General features: G+C 39.7%; 1 protein-coding gene across 1 annotated transcript in view; it reads right to left on the bottom strand.

Moving 5' to 3' along the window:
* Positions 1–25,406, bottom strand: part of LOC133611375 (nardilysin-like) — an 84,896-nt gene that overhangs the window by 14,002 nt on the left and 45,488 nt on the right. Inside the window, exons 15-25 of the mRNA XM_061968094.2 lie at positions 23,918–23,972; positions 23,716–23,820; positions 23,370–23,493; positions 19,499–19,585; positions 8,661–8,780; positions 8,544–8,595; positions 5,441–5,591; positions 4,980–5,107; positions 4,734–4,896; positions 1,011–1,042; positions 749–887 (exon numbers count right to left, since the gene is read on the bottom strand). Coding sequence (XP_061824078.2) covers positions 749–887; positions 1,011–1,042; positions 4,734–4,896; positions 4,980–5,107; positions 5,441–5,591; positions 8,544–8,595; positions 8,661–8,780; positions 19,499–19,585; positions 23,370–23,493; positions 23,716–23,820; positions 23,918–23,972 — 1,156 coding nt within the window. The remainder of the gene's footprint in view (positions 1–748; positions 888–1,010; positions 1,043–4,733; positions 4,897–4,979; positions 5,108–5,440; positions 5,592–8,543; positions 8,596–8,660; positions 8,781–19,498; positions 19,586–23,369; positions 23,494–23,715; positions 23,821–23,917; positions 23,973–25,406) is intronic.

Below are 25,406 nucleotides of genomic sequence, written 5' to 3'. Positions count from 1 at the left end.
ACGAGCGAGCTAAACCCCCTATGGACCCTAGCTTCCCTGGCCTGCTGACATCAACTCCAAAACTGGACAGATCAGCTTTCAGGAAAAGAGCGCGGATGAGGGTATGTCTACAGAATATATTAATTGATGAAAATTGGGCTGTCTGCACTCTCAAAGTGCATGTTGTTGCCAAATGTATTTCATATGCTGTAAACCTAGTTCATAGTTGTTAGTTTCCTTTAATGCCAAACAAACACATACCAATCGTTGGTTAGAAGGCGATCGCCGAATTCGTCCTCGCTTTCTCCCGTGTCGCTGGCTGTCGAGTCGTTTTCGTCGGTTTCGCTTGCATACGGTTCAAACCGATATGGCTCAATAGCTTCAGTTTCTTCTTCAATTTGGTTTTCGCTACCTGCCTCCACACTACAACCATCCGTTTCAATACATGCGTAATCTGTTGAATCGCTTAAGCCGCTGAAATCCGAGTCTGAATCCGAGCTAATGTCGCTATAGCTTGCTGTTCTTTCCGCCATGTTTGTTTGTATTGGCTTCACTATGTGACGTCACAGGAAAATGGACAGGTGTTTATAACGATGGTTAAAATCAGGCACTTTGAAGCTTTTTTTAGGGATATTGCGTGATGGGTAAAATTTTGAAAAAAACTTTGAAAAATATAATAAGCCACTGGGAACTGATTTTTAATGGTTTTAACCATTCTGAAATTGTGATAATGTTCCCCTTTAAAGTGATGAAGATAGTGTGTGTATACCTGGTAGTAAACTGTGACCTCAGAGTTCGCATCTCCTTTGCTCAGTGACTTGACTTTACAGATGTGGTGCTGAGGCGGGAGTTCCACCACTCTGAACATCACCGGCACCTCTACTGGCAGCTTGGAAAACTGCAACTTGCTGTGAGTCAGGAGAAAGGAGGGGGCGTGGTGACTTTCAATGCAAATGTGTTCCAGGTACAAGTGTCATTGAGTGCATTCTGTCATCACAGTAGGAGTGCATTAAGTGTAGCGGCTGACTCACTCTGTCATGTACTGCAGGAAACTCAATGACTCCTGTGGACAAGACATGGATGGATGGGTTACGTACACACAATAAAATATAATCTTTTACCATACGCTGGGTGACCTACTTTTTGTCGTTCAAAGTGGGTAATCGGTACTAAGATTAAACACAAGCAAAAATAACACCTTTTACTAATTTTTGTCTTTAGCTATATTTTACTGAGCAGCCAGGACAGTGGCGTGTATGCGCCTTTCCTTTATCATAAGGGTAGCTTTCATTTCTGGCTCTATGGTTATTGCACTTGTTTTTGTTAAATGGTAAATGGGTTAAACTTGTATGTATAGCGCTTTTCTCCCTTCAAGGTACTCAAAGAGCTTTGACACTATTTCCACATCACACACATTCACACACTGATGGCGGGAGCTGCCATGCAAGGACCTAACCACGACCCATCAGGAGCAAGGGTGAAGTGTCTTGCTCAAGGGCACAACGGACGTGACTAGGATGGCGGGTGCTGGGGATCGAACCAGGAACCTTCAGGTTGCTGGCACGGTCACGCTTTCTCTCTCTCTATATATATATATATATATATATGTATATTTATATACAGTCGTTGTCAAAAGTTTACATACACTTGTAAAGAACATAATGTCATAGCTGTCTTGAGTTATCAATAATTTCTACAACTCTTATTTTTTTGTGATAGAGTGATTGGAGCACATACTTGTTTGTCACAAAAAACATTCATGAAGTTTGGTTCTTTTATGAATTTTTGTTTCATCTGACCACAGAACTTTCCTCCAGAAGGTCTTATCTTTGTCCATGTGATGTCTGATGAAACAAAAATTGAGCTGTTTGGCCACAATACCCAGCAATATGTTTGGAGGAGAAAAGGTGAGGCCTTTAATCCCAGGAGCATCATTCCTACCATCAAGCATGGTGGTGGTAGTATTATGCTCTGGGCCTGTTTTGCTGCCAATGGAACTGGTGCTTTACAGAGAGTAAATGGGACAATGAAAAAGGAGGATTACCTCCAAATTCTTCAGGACAACCTAAAATCATCAGCCCGGAGGTTGGGTCTTGGGCACAGTTGGGTGTTCCAACAGGATATTGACCCCAAACACACGTCAAAAGTGGTAAAGGAATGGCTAAATCAGGCTAGAATTAAGGTTTTAGAATGGCCTTCCCAAAGTCCTGACTTAAACGTGTGGACAATGCTGAAGAAACAAGTCCATGTCAGAAAACCAACAAATTTAGCTGAACTGCACCAATTATGTCAAGAGGATTGGTCAAAAATTCAACCAGAAGCTTGCCAGAAGCTTGTGGATGGCTACCAAAAGCGCCTTATAGCAGTAAAACTTGCCAAGGGACATGTAAGCAAATATTAACATTGCTGTATGTATACTTTTGACACAGCAGATTTGCTCACATTTTCAGTAGACCCATAATACATTCATAAAAGAACCAAACTTCATGAATGTTTTTTGTGACAAACAAGTATGTGCTCCAATCACTATCACAAAAGAATAAGAGTTGTAGAATTTTTTTGGAAACTCAAGACAGCCATGACATTATGTCCTTCACAAGTGTATGTAAACTTTTGACCATAACTGTAATATATATATATATATATATATATATATATATATATATATATATATGGAGAGAAAGATACCGCTATATAACTATATATATGTACATATACACTTTTCTTTTTAAATCAACTTTCGAAAATTATGAATCGATTCAATTGGAATAAATAAAAATTACGATTCAGGTGTGAATCAAATATTTTGAGCACCCATATTATTAACATTATTGTTACAATTCAAATCAATTCAAAGTTGAATTGTCATCGCACAGAAAGGAAAACATTTCCCTGTCCATGAAATTCTTACTAGTCGTCTTCAGAATGGCAGTTGGTGCAAATTTCAATTAAGATTAGGAAAAAAAGTATATTCATCCATCCATCCATATTTTACTGCTTGTCCCTTTATTTACAAAATACAAAAACAATGCAATGGAAGCTGTGCAATTATCGATGTGCAATTGAGATATAAATATGGATTGTCCAGTGTTTGTCAGGTTCGTCTGGGATGATTGTCAGTCATGCACTTTCCAATTTTGCATTTTTGACTCTGTGGTTGTCATCAACACAACACCAGGGGGGAGCACCACAAACCATGTTAAACCCAGATTCCGATCTAACAAAGGTCTTAACTCATTCTCCTTCTATGCCACATCAATATGGAATGCACTCCCAACAGGTGTAAAAGAAAGTGCATTTCTATCCTCCTTCAAAACCGCACTAAAACAACACCTCCAGTCAACTTCAACCCTAGACCAGTGGTTCTCAACCTTTTTTCAGTGATGTACCACCTGTGAACATTTTTTTAATTCAAGTACCCCCTAATCAGAGCAAAGCATTTTTGGTTGAAAAAAAGAGATCAAGAAGTAAAATACAGCAACATGTCATCAGTTTCTGATTTATTAAATAACAGTGCAAAATATTGCTCATTTGTAGTGGTCTTTCTTGAACTATTTGGAAAAAAAGATATAAAAATAACTAAAAACTTGTTGAAAAATAAACAAGTGATTCCATTATAAATAAAGATTTCTACACATAGAAGTCATCATCAACTTAAAGTGCCCTCTTTGGGGATTGTAATAGAGATCCATCTGGATTCAGGAACTTAATTCTAAACATTTCTTCACAAAAAAAGAAATCTTTAACATCAATATTTATGGAACATGTCCACAAAAAATCTAGCTGTCAACACTGAATATTGCATTGTTGCATTTCTTTTGACAGACATTTTAGTGAGGGTCAAACCATCATGGCATGGGGGAAACTGGGTTTATGGTAATGAATGGAATAGCCTACTTGATTTGATGTTCAGTTTATGAACTTACATTCATATTTTGTTGAAGTATTATTCAATAAATATATTTATAAAGGATTTTTGAATTGTTGCTATTTTTAGAATATTTAAAAAAAATCTCACGTACCCTTTGGCATACCTTCAAGTACCCCCAGGGGTACCCCCATTTGAGAACCACTGCCCTAGACTAACACCCTCCCCCCGCCACATCCCACCTCCCCGGATTGTATATAACCAAATGTAAATAATCAAATGTATATACTTGTTCTTATGCTATCTTAACTCACTATGTTCTCTGCTCGCTGTACATATCCTACCAAGTCACACCTACACTGTTTCAATGTCCATTTCTCTGATGATGCAATTGTTGATGACTGAAGTGCTCATATCAACCAAACCCTCGTCACCCCACCCCCCAGATTGTAAATAGTGTAAATAATTAAATGTATATACTCTGATGATTAACTTGTGTGATGACTGTATTATGATGACAGTATATATTTGTACCCTGAATTGATTTACGTGGACCCCGACTTAAACAAGTTGAAAAACTTATTGGGGTGTTACCATTTAGTGGTCAATTGTACGGAATATGTACTGTACTGTGCAATCTACTAATAAAAGTTTCAATCAATCGATCAATCACACATTTTCTTCTTTGCTGCTATTACCATTATGTGGCAACATCACAAAAAAGCCCAAGAAAAGGAAAAGTGTGGCAAATCAAATAAACTGGAATACGAATCATTTTATTTTGACATTTTAAGGCTTTTTGCTGTAAATTCCTCCAAGAATATAGGAAGTTGGCATCTATGGAGCTGTACAATATGTTAGTTAAAATGTAAGAAAGTACACTCACAGCGCTGCTTAAGTTGCCCTGCACCAGCCCCTCTGCGTACAGCTCGGCCTTTAACCTGCGGCTAAAGTCCATCAGCTCCTTGCTGGTTGGACCGGCAATGAGCGCCTGATACTTCTCCACCATGGACCACCTGGAGTGCTCCAGGATCAACAGGCGCACGTCCCTGCCAGGAGGAGTGAGGTATGCAATTATACTCCACTAGGAGGCAGCACAGGACAGAATACGGACGGGGAGTAAAGCACTCACTTGCCCAGCTTGTCCGGCTTGATGAGGATGTTGAAGTATGCCTTCTTGAGCTGCTCTGCAAACATGCTAAAGACGTCCGGCGGAGCGTTGAAATCAGCCAGGTGATCGACGATCAGGTGGAAGAGCAGCTACATATGAGAAAAAAGTACACGGTGATACACAATATCTAATATTAGAGCTGTATCAAAAATGATTCAAACATTTTATTTATAGAGCCAAAGCAACGAGTTTCTAATATGTTTCCCCTTTTCTTTAGTAGCTATACAAGGAAACTACAATAACACACAGACTGTTAAAGTAATACTTCAGTGTCAATCCAAACAGTACATCACTGTAATAAAAAAGGTAGATTTTCTGATAAAGCTTTCTGAAACGCATCGACAATTGCAATGTAGCACAAGAACCACCCGGCGGTTTATTACGACACGGGTCGTTGACCCAGCCGAGCTGCACTCACTCACGGGGAGTTTGTGATCAAATCCTTTGACCCTGATCCCCAGCCCGTGCTCGCCGGCAACCAGTTTATAGTCCAGCTGGGCCACCTCGGCCTCGTAGGCGGGCTCGGCCAGATTGTGGCTCAGGATGTTGACCAGCAGGTCAAAGAGAACCACGCTGCAATTAAGAAAGCAGGCGGTTTGAGAGGAAGAAAAGTGAGGAGAAATGGAGGACGGAATGAGGAGAATGATGGAAAGTAGTCAAAGAAATGGAATTGTCATAACAAAGATGGAGTATATCTTCTCAAGGAACAATACATTAGAAATGAAACTTCTATTCACTTTAGAGTAGTCCGTGTGCAGCTTGTATAACAATATATATTTTCTAACTACTGAAAACGAGTCAACATACAGCCAGTATTCACTTAATAGCAACACAAGTAAGATAGATAATGATGTTTTATCTACAAATGCATGGAGCTGATAGCGTCCTGTCTGGGGCTGCACGAGTGCTGCGGTTCATTGAATAACATGCGCTGTGACCTTCTGTAGCAGAAACTGGACTGCAAGGCTGTTTTGCAACACGTTGAGGTCAAAACACACCTCAGAGATGACATGTGTGTTGCTGAGGAGGAAGGAATGCTCAAGTATCCACACCTGAACCCAAATTCAGCCCTTTTTGTCATGAGCTCACGTGACAGTTTGGTTGCTTTTTTCAGTGTGCTTCCCCAATGCACTATTTTTGTGTTTTCCCTAGTAAAATAGTTTTTTTTTTTACCTGCACTTCGCCTGCTGTCCCTACATCTTGGGGTCCAAACAAACGACACGAAACACAGACTGTAATACCTGTGGGGCATACTTAAATGGATGGATAGACTGGTGAATTCCATGCCCAAGAATATAAAGAAAGCGTACTGGTGTATGTTCACAAATAATGTTCACGTTAACTTGAGCTGCACATTTATGAGTAAAAAAATAATCACTATTTATTTATTTGTTTAGATTATTAATCATAATCATACATTGAGAAAGGTTAAACAGTGTTTCCCACAGGTCGGCAATCTACTTGCGGTGGTGGGTTCCCTGAGAACGAGCACGTCATCATATCCCTTTTGGACACTCCTGCTTGATGCAATCATACATTTGATTGTTTGTAGTGAGAAACATGTACATTAAATGGCAAAATACAAAATATACATATTAGTGTAACGATTGTCAAACAATTCCTTCAATGCGCAATTGCATATTCGCATTCCTTGGATTCATACGCATGCACATTTGCAGGGGGTGCACGAATTCCAAACTATATTTAGCACGATGGGTCACCGTTAGTTCTGCTAGAGCAGTGTTTTTCAACCTTTTTTGAGCCAAGGCACATTTTTTGCGTTGAAAAAATCCGGAGGCACACCACCAGCAGAAATCATTAAAAATTAAACTCAGTTGACAGTAAAAAGTAATTGTTGCAATTGTTGGATATGACTTTAAACCATAACCAATATAGCTCTTGTCTCAAAGTACACTGCAAAAACTGAAATCTAAGCAAGATTAAATATCTCAAATAAGGGGATATTTGCTTATTTTCTGTCTGATAAGATAATTCTTCTCACTAAGCAGATTTTATGTTAGAGTGTTTTACTTGTTTTAAGTGTTTTGGTCCTAAATGATCTCAGTAAGATATTACAGCTTGTTGCTGAGATTTGATGACCTATATTGAGTAAAACATGCTTGAAACTAGAATATCAACGGTTGCAAAGCTGTGTCATCAATACTCACTTACTACTTTTTTAAAGTAACAATTTCTTATTTCAAGCATGAAAAAAAAATTCAGGACTTTGACACAATTGTGTCTCATAATTAAAACGGATGACAGCCAAATGGACTTTGCTGTTTTATTTTCAATGAAACAATAGAAAATATGTACTCATATAGTAGTACAGTTGTTATTAGTGATAATATACTTATTTTAAGGTATTTTTGGGTTCATTGAGGTTAGCTAATTTTACTTGTTTTGGAAAGTCTTGACAAGCCGAATTTTCTTGTTCTATTGGCAGATAATTTTGCTTAGTTCAAATAAAATAACCCTCATTTTTGTATTATTTTTTTTCTTGTTTTTGAACACTGATTTTTTGCAGTGTAGGTGTACTGTCATCACCTGTCACATCACGCCCTGACTTATTTGGACTTTTTTGCTGTTTGTGTGTAGTGTTTTAGTTCTTGTCTTGCGCTCCTATTTTGGTGGCTTTTTCTCTTTTTTTTGGTATTTTCCTGTAGCAGTTTCATGTCTTCCTTTGAGCGATATTTCCCGCATCTACTGTGTTTTTATCCTTCTTTGTGGGGACATTGTCGATTGTCGTGTCATGTTCGGATGTACATTGCGGACGCCGTCTTTGCTCCACAGTAAGTCTTTGCTGTCGTCCAGCATTCTGTTTTTGTTTACTTTGTAGCCAGTTTAGTTTTAGTTTCGGTCTGCATAGCCTTCGCTAAGCTTCAATGCCTTTTCTTAGGGGCACTCACCTTTTGTTTAAGCTTTAGACACCTTTTTACCTGCACGCTGCCTCCCGCTGTTTCTGACATCTACAAAGCAATTAGCTACCGGCTGCCACCTACTGATATGTAAGAGTATTACACGGTTACACTGCCGAGCTCTAGACAGCACCGACACTCAACAACAACACATCATTTGCAGACTATAATTACTGGTTTGCAAAAAATATTTTTGACCCCAAATAGGTGAAATTAGATCATCTCCAAAGGCACACCTGACTGTATCTCACGGCACACTAGTGGTTAAAAAACACTGTGCTAGAGCGACTTCAAAGACTCTGAAATACATGTTGTAATTCAGGTTTCTCCTGGATTAACCAGAGCTCCCCAAGCACTGGCAGCACTCGTGCAGCCTTGGACCATAACACTCACGCTTGATTGTAAGCGAGACTCAATCATCTGGCTATTCACTTGCCTTGCCAGATATTTAAGGACCAATGGTTGTGTGTTCGCTCATTTATAGTAGATAGTCAATATATCCTGCTATACAAACTGCACATTGACTATTTTAAACTGCTTTATATTTCTACAGTATTGCCCCAGTATGCTGAATATTTGAGCTGCTGCACTAAAACATCACACTTACTTCTTGGCAGACTGCTGGATTACAGGAGAGATGAGGTGGAATCTGATGTAGGCTGAGACAGGGAAGACCAACTAGTGTCAGAAGCCGGCATTGAACATTTTAAGTACATAAACACACCTTTTGGCGTTTTGAATTTGTTGTCCTTCTTATACCACAAGCAGCCTCTGTCGCTGTCTGCGATCCGCACTGGGAAGTCTGTGTCGGGGCAGTCAGAGGGCTTCAGGGTGAATTCAGTGGCTAGGGAGAATTTAGAAAGTATTAGTAACAACTCACAAGTATAGATAGGTACCTTTCACATTGAAATCGATACGGTACCAATTCCAGGTACCTGCGAATTGATACCAATACTAAACAGAATCAATTTTCAGGTTTATTTGTTAATAAATGTTCAGTTGTTTAATAATAAAATCGAATTTTCTCTGTAAGATTTGACAATGAGATAGTAATAATAGCTGTGTTGTCCAGTTGTTGTATCATCATTTATTACACTTTTGAATCTCCTTTGCAAGTATTATATAGTAGATTTTGCAGTGTGCAGCTGTGCCCGTAAGCAAGCGATCGCTGTCGTTTTGACGTTAGTTTTTTTGACGAAAAAAAAACAAAATAAAAAGTCCATATTCTATATAGTTCTAAACATACTCCAGCTCATAAACTTACAATAAAACCTGCTTTTTTTTGTTAAAGTATAATTTTGCAGCCCTATATGACACACACTGCTGCTACATTCATGCGGTGTTGAGTGACCAGCAGGCTCATAACTAACATGCACCCGACCGCGCAATAAACGTAAAGAAAACGGCCAAAAAACAAACTTATTACTAGAGATGTCCGATAATATCGGCAGATAAATGCTTTAAAATGTAATATCGGAAATTATCGGCATCGGTTTTTTTAAAAAGTACAATTTATGACTTTTTAAAACGCCGCTGTGTACACGGACGTAGGGAGAAGTACAGAGCGCCAATAAACCTTAAAGGCACTGCCTTTGTGTGCCGGCCCAATCACATAATATCTACGGCTTTTCACACACACAAGTGAATGCACGCATACTTGGTCAACAGCCATACAGGGCACACTGAAGGTGGCCGTATAAACAACTTCAACACTATTACAAATATGCGCCACACTGTGAAACCACACCAAACAAGAATGACAAACACATTTCGAGAGAACATCCGCACCGTAACACAACAGAACAAATACCCAGAACCCCTTGCAGCACTAACTCTTCCGGGACACTACAATATACACTCCCCCCCCCAACCTCCTCATTCATGTCCCAAAGTCCAAGTTGCTGTTTTGAGGCATGTTAAAAAAAATTAAAAAAAAGCACTTTGTGACTTCAATAATAAATATGGCAGTACTATGTTGGCATTTTTTTCCATAACTTGAGTTGATTTATTTTGGAAAACCTTGTTACATTGTTTAATGCATCCAGCGGGGCATCACAACAAAATTAGGCATAATAATGTGTTAATTCCACGACTGTATTTATCGGTTGATATCGGTATCGGTAATTAAGAGTTGGACAATATCGGAATATCGCATATCGTCAAAAAAGCCATTATCGGACATCTCTACTTATTACCCTAATTTTGAGAAAATCTTTATTAGCTTTGAAGTAACAATCACGGAAAAATGATGCCTATATGGTAACACTGACGAGCAGTAGAGAACATGAAATGATTTTTGGTTTATTATTGACATTTCTTTTCACTTTATGTTGTATATTTTTGTATGAGATTCCCAGTTCATTTTATTACCTATCACTACACCCAAAATGTGGTTTATTTTACTCTTTCATGTATTGTATTGTATTTGTGCTTGACCTTTTCTTCGAATGGCATTATTTTAGTTTTACTGAGATTCAAGGATAGTATGTTTTTTTCAAATCATCTTTTTATTTGTTAATTTCTTGTGTTATTATTTGTATTAGCTTCCATGTGTTCTCTCCTGAACAAAATGTGGACGTTATGTCGTGTTTACCTGGCACAAGACTCTGCATTTGGTGCCTCTCCCGTGTTGACGGCGAACCTTCACTTCCCATACTTGTCTTCTTTCCGGGTTGTGGGAAAAGTGATGTAAAAACTTTCCATATTTGGGGTGGAGAAGCCCAATGCTGCACAACAACTAACGACACATAGCATCACTGAATCGATAGTTGGTAGTACCAACGGAATTTAGTCGGTCCCTTTAAAAGTACTGAGTTGGGTACTCATCCCTACTTTCAAGGTACGATTAAGGCACATTAATTAGTGTGTGATACGTCTATTCAGGATTGCACTTGTGGCACAGCCAAAATACCATGCTGATGTTGATTTTGTTTGTGTTTTATTATTTGTTAAACCCTGTTGTCATGATTAAGGATGGGCACTGAAACAAAGTTCCATATTGGCACTAGTGCCAATGTCAACAGTAGTAACCAGACCAAAAAAAAAGCAGCTATCTGTGTCCTCATTTCAATGCTAAACGCAGACTCAGTCACCTGTAACCAGTGCTTGGCGGTGACATTGTGCAAGTATCAAAGCGTCCCGACAGAAGCACAGAGTCTAACCCTCTTTTCACACTTTACTGCCAACAGCAGCCCTCGTAGCACGAGCAAGTCGCCACGACAATTATGCATTAAGCAAGGTCCATCCACGGACCCCAAGAATTATGTGCATCAACATTACAATGCAAGCAAGTCGTTTTTTCCGCACATTTATTATTGTTCTGTATTCCTGCAATAGTTATGACAGCTTGTTGTACATTTTATTTCTTGTTTTTGGATTACTTTTCTTAATTTAAATAATTGAAGTATTTTTTTACAATAATAATAATAATACATTTTATTTATAAGGCGCCTTTCTGGGCACTCAAGGACACCGTACAAAATCACAACAATAAAATCAAATTGGATAAAAAAATAAAAAAATAAATAAAGTATTTTTTTACTAGTATGTTTGACTTAGATTTTACACAGTACATCCTGCCCTCTTATGGCTTCTCGAACATAATGATGTTTAAGTTAAGTTAAAGTAGCAATGATTGCCACACACACACTAGGTGTGGTGAAATGTGTCCTCTGCATTTGACCCATCCCCTTGTTCACCCTCTGGGAGGTGAGGAGAGCAGTGGGCAGCAGCGGTGCCGCGCCCGGGAATCATTTTTGGTGATTTAACCCCCAATTCCAACCCTTGATGCTAAGTGCCAAGCAGGGAGGTAATGGGTCCCATTTTTATAGTCTTTGGTATGACTTGGCCGGGGTTTGAACTCACAACCTACCGATCTCAGGGCGGACACTCTAACCACTAGGCCACTGAGTAGGTAATAGAGATGCGCGGTTTGCGGACACAACCGCGGAGTCCGCGGATTATCCGCGGGTCGGGCGGTTGAAATAAAAAAAAATTTGATTTTATCCGCGGGTCGGGTCGGGCGGTTGAAATAAAAAAAAAATTAGATTTTAAATAGATTCAGGCGGGTGGCAGTTAAACCAATTGGGAAATATATATACATAGTTAAATGTTGTTACCCACATACGAAAAACGAGCAGGCACCTGCAGCATATGCCACAACAGAAGAAGAAAAAAAAAAGAGATGGACACTTTTACGGAGCGGAGAAGGGACGCCTCGCCGGGGTCCGGGACCGAGGCCCCTTCCCCCGAGAGGGCCCCACCGGGAGCCGTAGCTGAGGTGATCCGCGAGAAGGGCCCGACGCACGTCCAGGGTCACCACCACGCCCACCGCACCGACACCCCGCCTCGTCCGCCTTCGCCGCGGCCGGCGTCACGCGCAGCAGGTAAGCAGCTTACCTGCCCGCCACCCCCGTGGCCGGGGGCTCGTAACAGGGGTCACTCCGCGCGCTCCGCCCGCGCAGCTTACCTGCCCGCCACCCCCGTTGCCGGGGGCGCGTAACAGGGGTCACTCCGCGCGCAGTGCGCTCACGAAAGGGGTGGGGCTCACCCTGGTGAGCCGAGTGGGCCACTTTTGGTAAGCAGAACTGGCGCTGCGGGATGAACCGAACGCCGGGTTAAGGCGCCCGATGCCGACGCTCATCAGACCCCAGAAAAGGTGTTGGTTGATATAGACAGCAGGACGGTGGCCATGGAAGTCGGAACCCGCTAAGGAGTGTGTAACAACCCACCTGCCGAATCAACTAGCCCTGAAAATGGATGGCGCTGGAGCGTCGGGCCCATACCCGGCCGTCACCGGCAGCGAGAGCCGCGAGGGCTAGGCCGCGACGAGTACGATGGCCGCCGCGGTGCGCGCTGAAGCCTCGGGCGCGAGCCCGGGTGGAGCCGCCGCGGGTGCGAGGGACATCGCACCTCCACGCGCTTGGAGGTGCGCTCAGCGCGGCTCCCAGATGATTGCGCACTGGTGTGCGTCTGGGCCGTGACAGCGTGGCACGCGAATGTCTCTGCTGCATTGGATCAGTCTCCTTTCTTTAACAGGCAAAAGCTTTATAACCTCACTAATGCCTTGCATCGTCTATATTAGATATATAACAACGGGCGGGTGCGGGCGGGTGCGGTTTTGATTAAATGTTAGATCGGGTGGATGGCGGATGGTTGACGACTTTTGTGATGCGGTTGCGGATGAAATAATTGCCTATCCGCGCATCTCTAGTAGGTAATGTAATTACGCACATACGTAACAGATGCACGCGCATTAGTTTTAGGCGTTGTTAGCTAATAATAGCAATTTGAAAAGCTGGCCTAAGCCGTCATTGATTGTATATTCTATCATAACAACAACATGACTGCAAATTGTTTGTTGCATCTCTTGGACTGCTTTTGTATGTGTGCACACGCTGTCTGCGCGTACGTGTTGACCGGCATAAACACTAATCATTATATTCGGCCAGTAAAAATGTTTACTATATAAACTTTGTAATTGTGAAAAATACAGACAATTGTCAAACAAATGTGTCTTGTTATAATTTTTGCTTTGAAAAATGTTACTGTGAGGAAGTTTGCCAACAGCACCTTTAAATGTCACAAAATTCCATAAACTAAAAAAGGATTGTTTTGAGGTTATTTGTTCCAAAAATGTGCATGTTCAGGCACCGTTTAAGCACCGGCACCGCTTTAAAAGTACAGATTTGGTACTATCTGTTAAACGATACTAAGGCTGAAACGACGCGTCGACATAGTCGACGTCATCGGTTACGTAAATACGTCGACGCCGTTTTTGTGCGTCGGCGCGTCGCATATTTACGTCACACTACTTTACTGTCATGGCGGAGCGCAAAGCAGACGATGCGAGCGAGGGGAAAAAAAGCACGCCAAAAGTCGTCAAAAGTGTGGGAGTATTTCAATAAACGGCCTAATAATGTTGTTGTATGCACACTGTGTCGAGCGGAAATGGCCTATCATAGCAGCACAACGGCTATGAACGAACATTTGAAAAGAAAACCCCCGACAGCGTTCTTGCCATCACCATCAACAAGTCAATCGTCCGCGTGCGTATACGTTGTCATTATTACACAAAAACATGAATGTGTCATTTGTATCTGCGTTGTAAATTCATAAACTAAAGCACCGTTTCGCTCTGAGAGGCGCGTTTGGCGTGCCTGTTCAGTGTTTACAAAGACGCGCTCCTCTTTAACGCTGTGGAGAGGCGGCGGCGGCGAGCGAGCGGCGAGGCGGGGCGCGCCGGGAGCGACGCCGCAATCGTGCCCAGGTGCGCGATCCGCGCAGTTGGAAGAGAAAATACTTTGTGTAAAATTAAAAGATTGTAAACCTGGCAAAGCCGTCTGGCGTTCAGTCTGTCGGTCCTGAAAGAACCCCACGGCACAAGACGTGTCACAAACGCTAACGTTAATTAGTTGTGCAAATACCTTTTACAACATTAACAGTTACATATACTATGTACAAACCAACAATTAACTTTCACTTTAATCATACTATCATTGTTGTGTTATTAAGCAAAATAAGCAATACTTTTACTTTTGTTGAAATGTTTACACTGTACACTTTTTTGTATTGGATGTTTAGCTTTATTTTTGCACATTTTAGCAAATAAGCAATACTTTTACTTTTGTTGAAATGTTTACACTTGTTACAGAATATTTCCGTTTTGCACTTTTTTGTATTGGATGTTTATCTTTATTTTTGCACATTTTAAAGCAAAATAAGCAATACTTTTACTTTTGAAATGCTTATACTATTCCAGAATATTAAGATTTGCGCTGGATGTTTACTTTTATATTTGCACATTAAAAAGCAAATAAGCTACCGTACTTTTAATTTTGTTAAATGTTAAAAGTTTTAAATGTTTACATTGTTACAGAATATTTTGTCATGTTGTTGTCAATGTTGACTGAGTGGCCATACTTTTTTTTTTGTAAATAAAAGCCATGCCTTTTGAAAAAACTGGCCTACATTTATTTTTTCCTCTTCATTTTAAATTTAAAAAAAAAATCGGTAAAAGGAAACATAATCTATAGATTAATCGAAAAAAATAATCTATAGATTAACCGATTAATCGAAAAAAATAATCTATAGATTAATCGATAGAAAAATAATCGTTAGCTGCAGCCCTAAACGATACCCATCCCTAGTCATGGGTAAGTTGTTAAATCTCCAGAATTGTGTGCAATAAATAGTGACGAGTACTGAATCCGCCGGTTGTACCAGGCACGGATTAACTTAAAATCCACAATGCCATACAACAGTACTTGGGTATGTTTGAATGCCCAGCTGCCGACTGAGCCCGCTTTTGCACTTTGGCGATAACTCCAGCATCACTGAGAGTGGACTCAGCCAAACTATCTCTAGGTAATTTTTTCAATCCCATCGATCCATCCATCTTCTTCCGCTTATCCGAGGTCGGGTCGCGGGGGCAGCAGCCTAAGCAGGGAAGCCCAGACTTCTCTCTCCCCAGCCACTTCGTCCAGCTCCTCCCGGGGGATCCCGAGGCGTTCCCAGGTCAGCCGGGAGAGAGAGTCTTCCCAACGTGTCCTGGGTCTTCCCCGTGGCCTCCTACCGGTCGGACGTGCCCGAAACACCTTCCTAGGGAGGCGTTCGGGTGGCATCCTGACCAGATGCCCGAATCACCTCATCTGGCTCCTCTTGATGTGGAGGAGCAGCGGCTTTACTTTGAGCTCCCCCTCGGATGGCAGAGCTTCTCACCCTATCTCTAAGGGAGAGCCCCGCCACCCGGCGGAGGAAACCCATTTCGGCCGCTTGTACCCGTGATCTTATCCTTTCGGTCATGACCCAAAGCTCATGTACCATAGGTGAGGATGGGAACGTAGATCGACCGGTAAATTGAGAGCTTTGCCTTCCGGCTCAGCTCCCAACAAAGAAATTGACTCAAAACACTCCAACAATGTAAAGTAAGGCTCAACTTTTCTAAAAAAAACCTGCTTGCTTGATGCTAGTATACATTGGCTTTGCTATTGAAATGCTACTGATTAGCATTAGCGATTTTACATGGCAAGTTCAACACCTCCTAATTTGACAATTTGAAATACCCCTTGAAAGTAAAACTTTGTTTTTTTGGACTTGTACCTCAGGACTGGCTGAAGAAAGATAAACACTTAATGGATATCCTACTGGTGGCTTGTAAAAAGACCATTACTAGGAAATGGATATCCCAGGAGAGCCCAACAATGGATGGAAACAACAATGGACATATATAAAATGGAGAAGATAACTGCCTTTATTAATTATAAATTGGAGAAATTTACTTCATACTGGGAAAACTGGGTCAATTATGTCACGCCCCATAAGCCTGACTTTAATTTTCGAATTAGTGATTGCACTGCTTAAAAAAATAAAATAAAATAAAGATTACTCCCTATATATGTGTATGTATGTATGTATGTATGTAGATATATATATATATATATATATATATATATATATATATATATATGTATGTGATTGTGTGTATATATATACCGTATATGTATCTGTTTATATTATTATTTTTAATTTTTATTTTATTTCTGATTATTATTATTATTAATGTATTATTATTTCTTTTTTTGTTTATTTAATTGATGTATTTGTAAATATTACTTTGTTTTTTTTTTGCTATTTCGTTCTTTTTTTGGAGGGGTGTGGTATGGTTGGGATATAAACAAAAAATATTTTGACATTTAGGGCAGACAACAGATATATGATGTATGTGAATATGATGCAATGGATAGGAATGTCTGATGCTGGATGTCAATAAAAAAAAAAAAGAAAAAAAAAAAGAAATGCTACTGATTAGCATTAGCGATTTTACATGGCGAGTTCAACACCTCTAATTTGATAATGGAAACTAAGATGCACGTTACAATCAAACAGCTGGTGCATAATACATACAATACCTACAGTATTAACACTTTTTAGGGCGCAAAAACAAAAAACAAAAACAAAAAAAAACCCACCATAAACTATACACAAGTGCTATGCCATCTAACGTATTGGACTTGCAACCGTGATTGCAACTTAATGTCATACTTGTAAATGATACATGTGATAATAAAACAAGATATAATAACAGGAGAACAAGTATCATAATCAGCTAATTTTGAAATATTGCAATTAAAAAATAGCTTATTACTAGAGATGTCCGATAATATCGAACTGACGATATTATCGGCCGATAAATGCTTTATAATGTAATATCGGAAATGATCGGTATCGGTTTCAAAAAGTAAAATTTATGACTTTTTAAAACGCAGCTGTACGGAGTGGTACACGGACGTAGGGAGAAGTACAGAGCGACAATAAACGTTAATGGCACTGCCTTTGCGTGCCGGCCCAATCACATAACATCTACGGCTTTTCACACACACAAGTGAATGCCATGTATACTTGGTCAACAGCCATACAGGTCACACTGAGGGTGGCCGTATAAACAACTTTAACACTGTTACAAATATGCGCCATACTGTGAATCCAAACCAAACAAGAATGACAAACACATTTCGGGAGAACATCCGCACCGTAACACAACATAAACACAACAGAACAAATACCCAGAACCCCTTGCAGCACTAACTCTTCCGGGATGCTACAATATACACCCCTGCTACCCCCCTCCCCCCAACCTTGCCCACCTCAACCTCCTCTCCCTGAGAGAGCATGTCTCAAATTCCAAGCTGCTGTTTTGAGGCAGGTTAAAAAAATAATGCACTTTGTGACTTCAATAATAAATATGGCAGTGCCATGTTGGCATTTTTTTCCATAACTTGAGTTGATTTATTTTGGAAAACCTTGTTACATTGTTTAATGCATCCAGCGGGGCATCACAACAATATTAGGCATAATAATGTGTTAATTCCACGACTGTATATATCGGTATCGGTTGATATCGGAATCGGTAATTAAGAGTTGGACCATATCGGAATATCGGATATCGGCAAAAAAGCCATTATCGGACATCTCTATTTATTACCAAAAACAATGATATTTATTAACACATACACTTGGTACCCCATCGGTTCAAAAGTGAACAGTACCAATCCCAAGCTACAAAAAAGGAAGAAAACTCCAGTGCTGTCTACTCTAGGATATACAATAAGAATCTTCATTTTTTTTAAGACCACAAATTGTTGTTTTTAGCTTCGCGCTGTCAGTCAAAAAAAAAAGCAGACACCTCTTTTGACAGTAATTGCACATTTTAGGGATTTTTATAAGACGCAGTGCAGATGTAAATAGAGCTTGTTTCATGTTTAAAAAAAAAAAGTTACAAAGACAGAGACATAATTATGCCGGGATTATATATCAGGAGATAAAGGAGGAGTGACGAATACTAATATGCTCCAAGTGTGATTAGCGCAGCGGGCCCCGCCTGAATGGAGCTTAGAATATAAAGTTACCCAATTAAAGGGTGAGTAATAGCGCCTCTAATAGATCAGTGATTATTATTAATGAGGGAACGAAATGTAATGAAAGACGGCTTTGACAGAAACGCTATTGTGGAATGCATTCAGTAACTTTGTTAAGACAAAATGACAAAAAAGGGAACAGCCACTGAATTAAGGCATGCAACAGTGGTTTAGTGCAACACTGCATATTATAGTTATCCCAAATACCATGCAAACTTGCCCCTTCGTGGCGTCGAGCACCAAAAAGACGACATCCGAGTAAGGTGATATTATGTTGTGAATCTCCCATCCCGCCGCAGTCCCCTTAAAAGGTGCTAACAGTTTTCAAGGATTGTGAGATGAGCATTGTGTCAGAACCATTACAAGATGGGAACATTGTGGTCATAAAGGGATAGACGTGGTCAGCAGTAGTTGGTAATACGAGCCGCTGCGTGCCTGGAAAATATCCCACTATTATCAGGCATAGGGTGGATTTGTGCGTCTTTGCTGTACAAGTCTTGATCTGAGCAGCAGGATGTTCCGAAAAGTCCAACAAGAACCAGCACAACATATCATACATACAGTATCTAGAGAAAGAGTACATCCCTCATATTACACACTATTTTATTACTATGAATCTTCTCAAGGGAAAATCCTCTAGAAATTAAACTTGGATGTACTTTAGAGTAGTCAGTGTACAGATTGCACAGCAGGATACATTTACAGCCATTGTTACTGTAGCTTACATATCCTTATCATGCTCGTCTTCAGAACGTCACAGTACACGTTGAAATTAACATTTCCTCTCAATGAACCGCAGCTCCCCAGGGCTGATAGCTCAAATGAAGCGCCAGACCATGACACGAGCACCACCATGCCTGACTGTAAGCAAGCCACATTAACTTGCGACTCAATTGGGTTGCCAGCTATTTAGAAAATAATGGCTGTGTTGACCCGTTTTCAGTGGATAGTAACAATGATATACAAGCCGTACACTGATTACTTTTACATATATTCCCTTGTAAAGTGTGTGAGGGTTGTATTCACGTCAGATTAGAATTGGAAGTATTCCCACTTGTGGTTGCGTGTAGATTTGATGTGTTAAAATTGTTATTTTGATGCACATTAGCATGAGTGTAGGTAATAATACAATCAAAAAAATTGTTACCAATGAACTTGTTTTCTTCCGGAAGGTGAAGCTCGCTGTTCAGCTCCAAATCTCCCGTCCAGCGCACCATCCACTCTGCCTGGATGTCTGCAAGGAGCAAAGACACAGCACAATGAACTTCTGTTTTAAATACCGGTTGTCAAAAGTATTGATAGCTTGATACCGGCACACAAAAAATACACTAATACCTGTTTTTTTCTCTCGATATCGTCAGCATCAAATACTGTACAATACCTTTTCTTACCTGATTCAGCGCCGAAAAAGAAGCCTTTGAACTGTTTTTAACTTTTTAACTGCCTTTTACCTAACAAATTGCTCTTAAGATAAGTTTTGATATGCTCTGTTTTATGTGTATGTATATATATATATATATATATATATATATATATATATATATATATATATATATATATATATATATATATATATATATCGGCAATATATATATATATATATATATATATGTATATATACACATACATATATATATATATATATATATACACATACACACATATATATATATATATATATATATATACACATACATACTTATATACATTATATATATATATATATATATATATATATATATATATATATATATATATATATATATACATATATATATATATATATATATATATATAAAAATATACGTGTATATATACATATATATATATATATATATATATATATATATACACAGTTAGGTCCATAAATATTTGGACATTGACACAATTTTCAGTATTCCAGCTCTGTACAACACCACAATGGATTTTAAAGGAAACAATCAAGATGTGATTTAAGTGCAGACATTGAGCTTTAATTTGAGGGTATTTACATCCAAATCAGGTGAACGGTGTAGGAATTACAACACATTTTATATGTGCCTTCCACTTTTTAAGGGACCAAAAGTAATTGGACAATTGGCTACTCAGCTGTTCCATGGCCAGATGTGTGTTACTCCCTTGTTTTTTTCATTTACTTAATTTACAAAGAGCAGATAAAAGGCCTAGATGGCATTTCAAGTGTGGTATATTAGTTTGGAATCTGGGGAGGTCACCTCTCAATATGAAGTCCAAAGAGCTGTCCATATCAGTGAAGCAAGCCATCATTGGGCTGGAAAATCAAAACAAAGCCATCAGAGAGATAGCAAAAACATGAGGTGTGGCCAAATCAACTGTTTGGTACATTCTTAAAAAGAGAGAGCGCACTGCTAAGCTCAGCAACACCAAAAGACCTGGAAGACCACGGAAAACAAGTGTGGTGGATGACAGACAAATACCTTTCCTTGTCAAGAAAAAGCCCTCCACAACAGTTGGCTAGATGAAGAAAACTCTCCAAGAGGTAGGTGTATCTGTGTCCAAGTCAACAATTAAGAGAAGACTTCACCAGAGGAAATACAGAGGCTTCATCCCAAGGCGTAAACCATTGGTGAGCCTCAAAAACAGGAAGGCCAGATTAGAGTTTGCCAAGAAACATGTAAACGAGCCTGTGCAGTTCTGGAACAACATCTTATGGACAGATGAGACAAAGATCAACTTGTACCAAAATTATGGAAAGAGAAGAGTATGCAGAAGGCAAGGAACTGCTCAAGATCCAAAGCATACCACCTCATCAATGAAGCATGGTGGTGGTAGTGGCATGCATGGATGCCAGTGGAACTGGATCTCTTATATTTATTGATGATGTGACAGCTGACAAAAGCAGCAGAATGAATTCTGAAGTGTTTGGGGCAATATTATCTGCTCATATTCAGCCAAATGCTTCAAAACTCATTGGACGGCGCTTCACAATGCAGATGGGCAATGACTCGAAACATACTGCGAAAGCAACCAAAGAGTTTTTTAAGGCAAATAAGTGAAATGTTGTGCAATGGCCAAGTCAATCACCTGACCTGAATCCCATTGAGCATGAATTTCACTTGCTGAAGACGAAACTGAAGGGAAAATGCCCAAAGAACAAGCAGGAAGTAAAGACAGCTGCAACAGAGGCCTGGCAGAGCATCACCATGGACCAAACCCAGCGTCTGGTGATGTCTATGTGTTCCACACTTCAGGCTGTCATTGACTGCAAAGGATTTGCAACAAAGTATTAAAAAGTGACAATTTGATTTATGATTATGTTAGTTTGTCCAATTACTTTTGGTCCCTTAAAAAGTGGAAGGCACATATAAAATATGTTGTAATTCCTACACCGTTCACCTGATTTGGATGTAAATACCCTCAAATTAAAGCTCAGAGTGTACACTTAAAGCTCTTCTTAATTGTTTCATTTCAAATTCATTGTGGTGTTGTACAGAGCTGGAATACTGACAATTGTGTCATTGTCCAAATATTTATGGACCTAACTGTATATATATATATATATATATATATATATATATATATATATATATATATATATATATATATACACATACACATATATACACAAAATATTTTATACCTGCGGCTTATGGTGCGGCTAATACATGTAAAAATATTTATTTATTCTAAAATTTGGTGGGTGGGGCTTAAATACCGTGCACTCTATAGCCCGTGGCGAAGTTGGTAGAGTGGCTGTGCCAGCAATCGGAGGGTTGCTGGTTACTGGGGTTCAATCCCCACCTTCTACCATCCTAGTCACGTCCGTTGTGTCCTTGGGCAAGACACTTCACCCCTTGCTCCTGATGGCTGCTGGTTAGCGCCTTGCATGGCAGCTCCCACCATCAGTGTGTGAATGGGTAAATGTGAAAATACTGTCAAAGCGCTTTGAGTACCTTGAAGGTAGAAAATTATTATTATTATTATTTATTTAAAGTAAAATATTTGACTATTGTTATTTATAAGCATACTTATGAGCACAATATTTGTTTTAATATATGTACTTTTTTGAATGTATAGTTACCGCTTGCCAGCTGCTACTGCAAATTGAATTCTGTGCAAAAAGATGCTGAAGCACAGTGATTCTATAACTCGACAGTGTGAAACAGTTTTTAATAAAGTAGTGAATTTAAAAGTACCGTATTTTTCGTTCGGAGTATAAGTCGCTCCGGAGTATAAGTCGCACCGGCCGAAAATGCATAATAAAGAAGGAAAAAAAACATATATAAGTCGCACTGGAGTGTAAGTCGCATTTTTGGGGGAAATTTATTTGATAAAAGCCAACACCAAGAATAGACATTTGAAAGGCAATTTAAAATAAATAAAGAATAGTGAACAACTGAATAAGTGTACGTTATATGAGGCATAAATAACCAACTGGTATGTTAACGTAACATATTATGGTAAGAGTCATTCAAATAACTATAACATATAGAACATGCTATACGTTTACCAAACAATCTGTCACTCCTAATCGCTAAATCCCACGAAATCTTATACGTCTAGTTTCTTACGTGAATGAGCTAAATAATATTATTTGATATTTTACGGTAATGTGTTAATAATTTCACACATAAGTCGCTCCTGAGTATAAGTCGCACCCCCGGCCAAACTATGAAAAAAACTGCGACTTATAGTCCGAAAAATACGGTATGTGGGTGCATTTTTTAAAATATTTGTAGCACAAAATTAATTAAGTATCAAGACTGGTAGAAATTATTAAATTATTCATTGTTAAAAAATATTGGTATCGACAATTGAAATTCCGGTTCAGTGACAAACCTAGTTCCAAAGCAAATAAAACGCTTCTTCTACTACAATTGCACGCTCGTTTGTTGCATTTTTCAAGTGACGTGATGGTAGTTTAACACTATAGTGTGCCATTGAAGCGACAGAGATAAATGGCTGGACTACTTCACAGCTGCGAGGACACTGCTGCAGGAAGAGGAAAAGACAATGTATTCATGTGGGTTGTTGGACCACACACACACACACACACACACCTTCCACGCTGTATTGTGTTCCAAACCACTTCTCCCTGAGGGGACACTGGCCCTCATGTTCTGGTGACAACAGCATCAGGTTGGCTTTCTCGGGGGTGAGCAGGGACAGTGCTGCACCAATCACCTGCACACAAACACACATGCAGGGACAAATTTCAGTTTTTTCCGTGTGTAAATTTGTGTTGTTTATGCAGGAACAATCTCAGACGGCGGGAAGCAAGCAACTTTTATTCAAAGCTTCAATTTCACTTTCCATACAAAGCAATCTGCACAAGGGGACACACACACAGACAACAATGACTAGACTGAAAATACGTGTTTTTAAGCTGAAAGTGAAGTTGCTGACCTCTGGACTAAACTCAAACATCAGCTGGTCGCCTGTCAGAAAGTCCTCTTTGGGGAACAGCTGCATGTTCTCACAGATGTCCTCCACGTATTCTATAGGGTCAGTCTGCCAAACACAGAATGGAACACAGCTTTACAGTAAAACGCAACGAGGACACGTGACTCAAACTGAGCGAGCGGCAGAGAACAATTTGGACCCTTACCTCCTCCTGGTAACGGAACTCATTGGCCTCAATCCTTTGAATCTCTTCATATATCCTGATAGCAATAAAAGAAGGACAATTTTATTGAATACACAGACACTCATATGTCAAAATAAATAAACCAAAGCACACACAGTCTAATTTGCTTTTCCAAAACCAAACAGTGTAGCTGGAAACTACCAAAACCGTGTTGTCTTTAGGGATGGTTACCAAATCCGGTACTTTTTTTGGCACAGATTGAATTCCGCTGGTCCTACCAGGCACTGATTGCCATAAAATCTAACAGTGCCATGTTACTGTACCCTCGTTGCTCGTGACGTCTCACTTTGGCACTTGCCGATTACTCCAGCAGCACATCGAGCAGACTCAGCCAAACTACCTCTCGATAATGGTGCAATTGTCAATGCCAAACAATGAATTGATTCAAAAAATACTCCATTCTTTTAAGTGAAGTAATGCTTTACGTTTCAAAAAATGCGCTAGCTTGATGCTGATATACATTGGCTTTGCTATTGCCATGGTGGGAGAGAGAGAGACTTAAGAGGGGAGAGGGTTTTTCAAGGGGGGGCAGACCATCTTGGCGGCGCGATTGAATGTTCTATGCTGGACTGGTCTCAATGTATTTACAAAGCTTTGCAAATATATTACAAAATACCTATTCTGTCTCTGGTGGTTTTTCTACTCAGCTTTAAGTGTCGTAAAGAGCTTGGGAGCGACTTGTGACTTGAATTCCCTGGGAGGAACAACTGGTCCAAACGCAACACTACTGATGAGCATTAGCGATTTTACATGGCGATTTCAACACCTCCAAATTTGTTAATTGAAACTACAACGAAGATGCACGTTTAAAATCAAACAGCTGGTGCATAGTAAGTACAATACTTACAGTATTAACACTTTTTAAGGCCCAATAAAGACTAAACAGCAAAGACTGAACTGACAAGCAAACACACCATAACATAAACACTACTGCCATCAAATGTTTTGGGCTTGCAACTGTAATTGAGACTAAAAAGTGCAAAAATATTACAATATATACCAACTAGAAAGCAGTTATCATAATCAGCTCATTTTTGAATGTCGCAATAAAAAACAAAAGTTCTTATCAAAAACAATATTTATTAACACACACAAAAGTACCAAAAATTGGTATCGTTGAGTACTAGTATAAATTCTCAGGTACCGGGAATTGGTACAGTATCTATTAAAATGTGAACGGTAGGGACGGCGTGGCGCAGTGGAAGAGTGGCCGTGCGCGACCCGAGGGTCCCTGGTTCAATCCCCACCTAGTACCAACCTCGTCATGTCTGTTGTGTCCTGAGCAAGACACTTCACCCTTGCTCCTGATGGGTGCTGGTTAGCGCCTTGCATGGCAGCTCCCGCCATCAGTGTGTGAATGTGTGTGTGAATGGGTAAATGTGGAAGTAGTGTCAAAGCGCTTTGAGTACCTTGAAGGTAGAAAAGCGCTATACAAGTACAACCCATTTAT

The sequence above is a fragment of the Nerophis lumbriciformis genome, linkage group LG08 (genome assembly GCF_033978685.3).
Source record: "Nerophis lumbriciformis linkage group LG08, RoL_Nlum_v2.1, whole genome shotgun sequence".
NCBI classification, from domain to species: Eukaryota; Metazoa; Chordata; class Actinopteri; order Syngnathiformes; family Syngnathidae; genus Nerophis; species Nerophis lumbriciformis.
Note: the sequence above shows the minus strand (reverse complement) of the source record. Positions and strands in the feature narration are given on the sequence as shown.